Genomic DNA, 9623 nt, shown 5'->3' with positions numbered 1-9623 from the left:
CTTGTTAGAATCCTTACAACTTGTTTTGCAGTGAGTTGGATCTCGACTTCTTGTAGAAGTGGTTTAGAAAGATTGACTTGCATCCTTCCTAATTAGAAATCGATCCTGGGGGTAAAGACTTTAACCATCTATGAGCCTTGTCGGCTAGAGAAAAAGGGAAAAGCTTACACTTCAAATAGTCTTCGGGTATTCAATGAGTTATGGTAGTACTGCAAATTTCTTTGAAAAGATCGATATGATCCATCGGATGTTCCGTACTTAAACAATGGAATTGGTTTTGCTTCACAAGATCAGTGATTTGAGGTTTTATCTCATAGCGTCAAAATCGGGTATCGTACGGTTGGGAGTGGCACGTCTCAGAGGGGGCACATAAGCAGCATGTTTTGCAGCAACATTAGGAGTATGTTGGGCATTGATGACATTAGGACGTTGTAGAGGAGGAACGTTGATGTTGTCTCCTACACCTAAAGGATTAGCTTCACGTGGAGCTTCTTGTTGATCTTGGTCTCCGCAAACTAGAGGGTTGGGTTGTTCTTTACCAGGTTCGTAGATGGGGTTGCTATCTTCATCATGTAAGGGCTGTCCATGCTCGTCTAGGGCTGGAACTTGTTATTGCGGATCATGAAGGATACCTTCGTCTAGGTTCCTTTGATCGGCCATGAGTTGTTGTCTTCGAAGTTTTCTGATATCATATTCTAGTCGATCAATGTCTTGGTATGGAGGTAAACCTGAGTTTTGACTCCTTGTCATACACTGCAAATACCAAAAAACAGAAACTAAAAGGAAAACAAAGATTATCGAAAAAAAGAAAAAGTAAAAATCAAGAATTTAAACAAAAAACTCAAAGTATCTTAGAAGAGATTTCTTATCGAATTCAATGGTAGCTAGAATCACTCCAGCAAAGGCGCCAAAAAGCTTGATTTACGATTAATTTCGCTTCAAGGTTTTACCTTAGAGACCACACATTAAATCCAAGTGCATAATAATCAGTAGTAGTATTTCAGGATCGATCCCATATAGAGTGATAGTTATGAGGATTGAATTCAAAGAAGAATAATCTGTCTAAGGCAAAACTAAACTTGGGGGTTTAAAGAATTTAATAAACATTATGTTTCAATATTGATGTTGCATTCGTTTAGAGATTTTCACATAGATCTTCACCTCACCTAGTATATTACTCCTTCCGTTTCAAAATGTAAGACGTTTTATGGTATTATTTTTGTTTCAAAATGTAAGATGTTTTCAAGTTTTTATGCAAATTATATATTAATTTAATATTTTTTTATTATTTCTATTATGCAGTCTCATTCACGATTGGTTGAACTTTTTAAAAGTGGATATTTCTTACTCTCTGTGTTTTAACTACAATGTATTATATTTTGAAAAGGAAAGAGTAATACATTATGTTTCAATATTGATGTTGCAATTTAGTATTCTGATCTTATGATTAATTTATCCTCTAAACGTGTTGGTAGTAGAGAATGTTTACTCGATCATATGATGAAACTAATAAGTAGTACAGTATGTTTTTTTTTTTTTTTCGTCCTACAGTAGTAGATTTAAGCAAGCAATATTGAAACCGAGTTTATATTTCACCCGATTAGTAATGTTAAAATAAGGATTAACGTTGGTAAAAAAATCTCAACCCGATTGGTATCATTAAGGATCCGACCCGTGTGTGTTTTATTATGGAGAAAATGTTAAAACGGGTCAAATACTATGAAATTGGTTCTTGCATCATCCTCTTTGGCCCCTTGCTTCTGTGTTCGATTCTTTCCACCAAACCATAACAATCTCAATCCTTCATTCTCAGGTCTCACTCTATCTCTCTCTGCTACGATCTTATAAGAATTTTGTTGTCACATGTCCACTACTAATCATTCTCATGATCCTTAATCATAGCTCCTAGGGTTTCTGTGAATTTTTTTTTATTTTTTTTTTACTTCAGTATTTATCTAATCTTACAATTTTTTGCCTTGAGGATATATATCTTGAATTTTGGGGGTTTTGGAGTTTTCAAGTTAATTTTTTTAAAGTTTTAAACTTGAAACTCAAAACCATTTGTTAGTTAGTAATCATCATCATATGAATTGAGCTTTGTTTGATATTTAGTAGGGCAACGAAAGATTAAATTACGCGCGATTTCCGTTAGTTGCGGTATGAGTGAGGTGTTGAAGAGTGATTTAATGGAACCTGAAGCAGAAACGTTGGTGAACAAGAGAAATCTTTATGCTCCTATTGAGCCATATAGCACTGGAAATTTAAAGGTTTCAGATGTTCACACACTCTACTGGGAGCAATCAGGAAAACCCGATGGACACGTACGTAAAGCCATCATTGTTATCATATCACTGTGAAAATTGAATGTATCAATCAGTTATTTTTTGGATATGATGATGAAATCAAATGTGTTGGAGTTATAACTTTGGTCTTATATGTCTTCAAGTTTCTAACTTTTCCATTGTATCTTGGGAACTAACATATTGCAGCCAGTTGTTTTTCTTCACGGAGGGCCGGGAGGAGGGACAGCTCCTGGTAATAGGAGAGTCTTCGATCCTGAGTTTTATCGCATTATTCTGTTTGACCAGGTCGGTCTCTGAATTTCGTGGACACTACATTACATTTATCCAACTTGTATATTCCTCTTTAACTTTTTCTTGTCTTGTTTTCTTCTAGAGAGGTGCAGGAAAGAGTACACCACATGCTTGCTTGGAGGAAAACACCACATGGGACCTTGTAAATGATATTGAAAAACTAAGAGAACATTTGAAAATACCGGAATGGCTGGTGAGAAAGTTTCTTCCATATATATTGTTCTTGATGTTGTTGAGATGGAAATATGCGTAAGTGCGTGAACATTTTTTTCCCTCTGTTTGCTCAGGTTTTTGGTGGATCATGGGGAAGCACTCTAGCACTTGCGTACAGCCAGTCTCACCCTGACAAGGTGCAAATCTTGATTTTTACGTTCTTAGATCTGAGAAAATTGATACTTTGTTAGGAATCTAATTGCATAATCGAGGTTGCAAGAAGAATAACAGGGGTGGTTTAGGGATTTGATTGATTGGAAGATGATCTATTAGGTAGTTTTCTTTTGTTTCTTAATCCATAATTTCACATATTTTAACTTTCTTGGTGCAAGGTTACTGGTTTAGTCCTTAGAGGGATCTTTTTGTTGCGTAAAAAGGAGATTGATTGGTTTTACGAGGGTGGTGCTGCTGCTATATACCCTGATGGTAATTCTTTTTCTTGTATCCCTGTGTTGGAATTATTGAGTTTCATTATATTGCAGTCTTCTGTGATTTGAATTGATTACATCTCTAGTTGAGCTTATTGATCTTGGTACTAGAGTTTTAAGTGCAGTAGATTCCATATTTGTCTTCTTCATAAGTGTTTGTTTCTGTTTTTTTAAAGCTTGGGAGGAGTTCAGAGATCTTATTCCAGAAAACGAGAGAGGTAGCCTTGTGGATGCATATCACAAAAGATTGAATTCTGATGATCTGGAAACTCAAGTACGTTGAGATCTAATCACTATTACATGATAAAATGCATTGATCATCGTTCTTTTTGACAATTACAGCAATTGAACTTTCATCTTTTAGTTTATAGCCGAAAGAGTTTGGACTAATAAATGTCCGTGTCTGTCTACAATAGTAATTATTGCATTATTATGATCTTGTAGTATGCAGCTGCAAGAGCTTGGACTAAATGGGAAATGATGACTGCTTATCTTCGTCCAAATCTTGAAAACGTTCAAAAGGCAGAGGATGATAAATTTTCTTTGGTTAGTTTGAGGGATATTCCGGTTCTATCTGGATTCGGTGACCTGTTGCTATATAATATGCTCATACATGATCTTTAAACTGATTTCTTAACAACCCTTGGCTTTGTGTTGCAGGCGTTTGCAAGGATTGAAAATCACTACTTTGTTAACAAAGGTTTCTTTCCATCGGATTCATACTTGCTAGACAATGTTGATAAAATACGACATATCAAGACCACCATTGTTCAGGTACATCCTTCATATAAGAACTGGAATTGTGGATTCCATTTGTTTGGAGATTGATCCAATGAAGCCGAGTTGTGTAAACAATAGGATATAGAAACACAGGCAACAAAAAAAATCATCGGCCTTAGATTTCTCACGTTGTAAAACACAACATTGATTTGGCTATATACATTATATATTATGGGATTGAGACTGGGTCTGGATTATTAAAATGAACAGGGAAGGTATGACGTATGTTGTCCTATGATGTCTGCTTGGGATCTGCACAAAGCATGGCCAGAGGCAGAACTCAAGGTAAGTAAAGTCTTTTCCAAGTTTTCTGCAAGGTCTTTTTCTATTTCTGTTTTACTGCTTCTCGTAACGTAACGCGACCAACGGTCTGTAGATTGTTTATGATGCTGGGCACTCGGCAAATGAGCCAGGAATAGCAGCGGAACTCGTGGTTGCCAATGAAAAGATGAAAGCACTTATGAGATAAAGTATTTGATGGAAAGAAAGCTGCTCATTTGTTCATTTCTTCGGGACCTATGTTCATATTTTCAAGTTTGTTACTACAAGATAAACATCACATTCACGTATGCATGCGCATTCACAGAGTTTTTTGTTAATGCGAACCAGAATGTTATTTCCATAGACGTTTTATACCCAAAAGAAAAAGACAATGCCATTGCTGCAGTGTTTTGAAACCCGGACTATAAGCACTAATGTAACCAATGAATGGGATTCTAACTAAGTGATAGAGCTGCATTGTTTTGAAATACTGACCAATCTGGTTGGTTGGACTGGGCATATTGTGACTCGGAAACTAATCCGGTCTGGTTATACCTTAAAACTGTGACCTTTTGACCCGTTTAAATGCAGAAACCCCCAACAAAAACCAGTGATCCGGTTAAAGCCTATGACCCATTGATGAGTCAAATAAAAATCTTTTACTTGTCGTTGGAACATTGGACATTTAAAAATCATTTTTCATCGAGGGATTGGAGACTATGGGGGTTGATTAGCATTATGGTAAAACTGGTGAGTGATATAAAGGAAAAAATTACAGTGTAAGACGTGTGTCAAGTAAAGGAGAAGAAACTTGAACCCACTTTGCAACATAGGAGATATCTATATACATATTACACTGAATCAGAAGGTTTGTGCATGTAACAATGAGATGAGGAGATGTAAATTCAGAGAATTGAAGACGGGACAACCTCGTCGTCCCTGGTGTAGCCATGAAGCAAAAAATCGGTGCAGTTTCTTCGCCAGCCGTGGTTATATGGGTTGTAGAATCTTCCATCAGGTCCCCGCAAATAACTGAATCTTTTTGCGTTCCATAATTCGTTGGTTGTAATATTCCGAGCTATCTGCATCAGACAAGAATAACTATTATCAAATCATTTGCAAGGGGGGAGGGAGAGCCAATTCTTTATTTTAGCTAAAAGATTTCCTGACCATATAAGATTGTGAGATTGTCAACGTCATTGTCGCAATGAAAATGAGTAAGTCGAAAAACAGAAACACAGCAGCATCGGGGTGTTCAATGACTATATGTTTAATCCATGATTCTCTGTGGTGTATCTGTGGGATACCTCTCCATAATCCTGTAGCAAAAACAGATGCTTTAGAGTAGCAAAATCTAATGGCAGGATTGCGAGGGGGAGTTGTTTCAGTCACATACTTTGAACAGCAGTTGTGCCACCAACGAATGATGTTAAAGCTCCCATGATCACAAAGACTAAAAAGTCGCGTTTATTTTTCTGCGAGATGAGTAATTGTATAAAGATACCGTTCCCCGATAAAAATATGCATAAGAGGGTGATTCATGTCATTATTATATCCTCGCCAATTAATTTCCAGAACAACAAGGGAGAGAGCTTCGCCATGCAAAGAACTCTTACTTTACCGACACAGTTGGAAATCCAAGGGCAGTGATGGTCAAACTGCTCAACGCAGCGCTTACAGGTGGGACAGTGCTTAGATCGCACCGGTCTAATTATCTGAAGAAAATGTGATAATTGTAGTCAGAAAATAAAGAACATGTTGTTTTCCCTTAAAAAAAAACGGCTTAGGAAAACCTTGCAAGTAGGGCAGAGTTGGGACCAGTTTCCTTTCCATGAGGGGTTTTTGAAATTGATATCAATCAAAGGGTCCTGAAACCATCAGAAGAAACCTTTCGGAATTAACACCTTATTACTGTTCGATCAATCTACAATTGGTGTCTACTTATATTCAGGCATAGTACAGCATGTTTAGGACAAAAAGCTTAAACAATTAACAACTGCATATTGATTTGGTATATGTATGCATAAACCAAATTTAGATCAAAAGTTTACTCTGAATGTTCACATTTCTCTTAACATGGAAACATGGGAAGAAAATTCAACTTACGTTGGCAGTATGTTGGCTGTTAACTTCACCAGTTCTTTTAACGTACCCGGGATCTTTTCTGTACAAAACAGAGACTAATTAATCACTCCAAGACCATTACACCGTATTCAACTCTCTCAGAGTCACTACAAAGTACTAGTTACAGCCTCACATGTCTACCTCTCATTTCTTAATGAAGGAAGTAATATTATTTCTCGCGACTCATTAAATAAGTACATCAAACTAAAATATGCACAAAAAATTCAGATAAAGTGAAGATGACTAAAAAGGATACCTGGTAACACGATAGAAAGCTATCAGTGCGTAAACACCACATGAAAGACCGAAACACGCCCATAGACCAACCATAGCAGTTATCTTTGGGAGATTAGAAGCTACACATAAATGCAAAATGTCAGGACGAAAGAGTATATTCCATTAGTAAGAACATCAACACACACACTACTTTGCTGTATGGGTTATTACCTGAAACAATGGATGTGATGAAGAGGACCATAAGAATGACTATTAAGCTGAACAACATAGGAGCATAGCTAGTCTCTCCCAATTTTCCACAAAAGATCTTGTCCAAAAAACTATTATTATGAGTTCGCATTGCCTTCGACTGAAATATATCAAAAACCGGATTCTCAGAAAGCACATCAGATCAAATGATAACAACTTTAAGGAAAAAAAAACGAAAAAAAAAACATTGAACAAACTGTACCACCATTTAACAAGTCATCTCTAATACTGTGAACTCTAAAATCTACTGTGAACCTATAACAGACAGTAGAAACAAGTTTTCTACCACAATGATGTTTTACTATATCTGAGAATCAGAGCCAATTCAGTTAAGTATAGTAAAAAGAAAATCTGAGTTAGAACTGCATAAGAAAATATATATATACCAACGCTGCCTTCTTTTTTTCGTTTAAGACTGATATAATAACTGTACACTTATAACCATATGTACATCAGACTTTCATATGTTCAATGCTATTGTTTTTTCATATTTTTGTATACAATATTACAGAAATTTAAAAGGGTATTTTGCTGGAAACATTTTGTAAACAGGAGTAAACCAGCAACCAAATGCGGGGTTCACAAATCAAATTTCAAAAAGCTTATTCTGAATAATCAAGATGTGTTCCTTTTACGGATGTTAGAAGGATAGCAAGCAACACTAAACATTACGTACAAGGAAAAGAGCGAGCTGCCTGTGACCTTTATCAGATGCAAGCTTAAGTGGAGTGGATCCAGTGTTATCTTCCAATATCAGTTCCTCTTTAGTTCCAGCATGAACTAACAGTGTACAAGCCTCAACATTTTCCTTAATTACAGCCCAGTGCAAAGGAGTGCAACCTGACGAAGTAAAGTGACTAACGTAAGAATTTTATATCTAAGAAAATAAAGTAAAATATACATCAGGGTATCAGCATTCTACACTTTTCGCAAGTCAAAAACAGTCTGGAATGCTATAACAATCCCTCCATAAATAAACACTCAAAGATTGGAGTGCAGAAAATCTTATCCGTTTTTGCACTTATCTTTACACGTCATAAGGTACAGAAAAAATTCCTTTGCAAGCCATTCTTTATTAATTCTAGAGCAGACGAGTAGATAGAGTTAAAAGAAAGTATTAAGAGTTTCCGTTTTGCCTGTGTTATCTTGTCTATTTTGACATGCATCCCGGAAGAGAAGTAATCGAACTGTTTCTGTGAATCCATTGTAAGCAGCCCTGAGTCATACAAACAAGGAAAAAATATACAGTTCAAAGTAGTTCTCCGCAAATTGTCAACACACACTGTATGGAACCATTAATATCTTCAGTAGTCATACCAATGTAGTGGACTCCTCCCTTCATTATCCAGTGCGTTATAATCAGCTGCATAGTCCACAATAATATGATTCAAGAATGCTGTCTGTCCATATTGAGAAGCAACATGAACTGCCTGCACAACAAAACATGTCGTAAGATAAACGAAAGCTTATCTCAAGCCTATGACCAAACTTCTATAGCTACTAATCCTGAAATACTAGCTAACTAAAGAAAACTAGCCAAACCCAAAACATAAAACTTCTGATCATTTTCACACTTCTTTAGCAGAAAAAAAAAAAAAAACACATGAAATTACCACAGAAAGAAGATATACCCTGAACCCATTGACATCAACAGCTTCAATACGAGCTCCATTTTGCAGTAAAAGGTCAGCAACATCAATGGAGCCTTTAACAGCTGCCCAATGCAATGGTGTCTGTTGTATATTATCAGCTGAATTAACATCACCACCATGCTGCAGATATGTCACATCCAAATCCATCACTACACCGAAACTATCACAGACCTAAGTTATCGAGAAATTGGTACCTCGATGATATATTGAGCAACGTGGAGGGAATTGTTGAGTGCTGCCCATTGAAGAGCGTAGTAGCCATTATCGTCGGGAAGAGAAACTGAAGAGCCATTATGTTCGACGAAATGCTTAAGTTGGTGGAGATCGCCATAAGCAGAGGCGGAGAAGACGTCGGTGATGGTTGGTGAATCGTTAGGGTTTTGGTGAGAGTTGGAATCCAGAGGCACTACTTCGATCTCCGACGAGTCCATTATTGTTCAACGATCTGAATTGAAATTGAAATGTGACGGCTTAAGAAAGAGATGAATAAATAGGTCGGATCCAGAGTGGGTATATCTCGGATCTTGGATCTTGGGTCTTGGCAAAGACTAGACTTTAACATGGTCTAGGCATGACTACGGTTACGGTTATTACGGTTACGGTCGATTAACCACCGGTTACGGTTATAAATTTTTTTTAATAGTAACTTTAACCTCTATATATACGGTTAAAATAGTTACGGTTAAATACGGTTATGGTTACAACGGTTACGGTTAAATACGATTATGGTTATCCAGTGGCGGAGCCAGAAAAATTGTTTATAGGGGTCAAATTTTTTTTTGGATATACAAAATTATATCAACTTTATTAGAAAAAAATAAAAATATCATCACAACTATACTATATATTGTAATCGATTTATTATTGTCTCGTTTGCCACAATTTAGCTTATATTTTCAATTGAAAAACTAAACAATCATTGAAATGATATCAACGAGACGATTATACGAAGTCGTTTTCACAATATTCATAGAAAAAAAATCAATAATAGTTTTAAAAGTCAATAAATCAAAAGATGAAATTTTTCTTAATATACGAGCAAAATCATCAAAACATTTTAGTTCAAATTAAAATATATATAAAGT

At 36.2% G+C, this 9623-nt stretch overlaps 2 protein-coding genes across 4 annotated transcripts; one reads left to right on the top strand and one right to left on the bottom strand.

The window, feature by feature from the left end:
• The first annotated feature begins 1634 nt into the window (after window positions 1–1634).
• LOC9319899 (proline iminopeptidase) lies at window positions 1635–4701 on the top strand. Of its 2 annotated transcripts, none has more exons than XM_002885865.2 (11): window positions 1635–1813; window positions 2116–2321; window positions 2490–2588; window positions 2677–2787; window positions 2882–2944; window positions 3140–3233; window positions 3412–3509; window positions 3680–3781; window positions 3896–4009; window positions 4226–4300; window positions 4392–4701. In XM_002885865.2, the coding sequence occupies exons 1-11, from the start codon at window positions 1720–1722 to the stop codon at window positions 4482–4484; spliced, it is 1149 nt and encodes a 382-aa protein (XP_002885911.1). In that variant the 5' UTR covers window positions 1635–1719; the 3' UTR covers window positions 4485–4701. The 2 variants fall into 2 exon arrangements, with proteins under 2 accessions (XP_002885911.1, XP_020887294.1); XM_021031635.1 differs by having other exon boundaries at window positions 1638–1813; window positions 2113–2321.
• A 311-nt stretch (window positions 4702–5012) lies between these two features.
• LOC9319898 (probable protein S-acyltransferase 23) lies at window positions 5013–9174 on the bottom strand. Of its 2 annotated transcripts, none has more exons than XM_002883785.2 (13): window positions 8733–9174; window positions 8500–8658; window positions 8204–8316; window positions 8023–8102; window positions 7563–7726; window positions 6848–6986; window positions 6657–6756; window positions 6383–6440; window positions 6070–6144; window positions 5893–5991; window positions 5673–5751; window positions 5447–5595; window positions 5013–5358 (listed from the first exon to the last, which is right to left on the bottom strand). In XM_002883785.2, the coding sequence occupies exons 1-13, from the start codon at window positions 8967–8969 to the stop codon at window positions 5182–5184; spliced, it is 1629 nt and encodes a 542-aa protein (XP_002883831.2). In that variant the 5' UTR covers window positions 8970–9174; the 3' UTR covers window positions 5013–5181. The 2 variants fall into 2 exon arrangements, with proteins under 2 accessions (XP_002883831.2, XP_020887293.1); XM_021031634.1 differs by having other exon boundaries at window positions 8518–8658; window positions 8733–9171.
• Window positions 9175–9623: the final 449 nt, after the last annotated feature.

The sequence above is a fragment of the Arabidopsis lyrata genome (genome assembly GCF_000004255.2).
Source record: "Arabidopsis lyrata subsp. lyrata unplaced genomic scaffold ARALYscaffold_3, whole genome shotgun sequence".
Taxonomy (NCBI): Eukaryota; Viridiplantae; Streptophyta; class Magnoliopsida; order Brassicales; family Brassicaceae; genus Arabidopsis; species Arabidopsis lyrata.
This window is presented reverse-complemented; position numbering and strand designations above follow the sequence as displayed.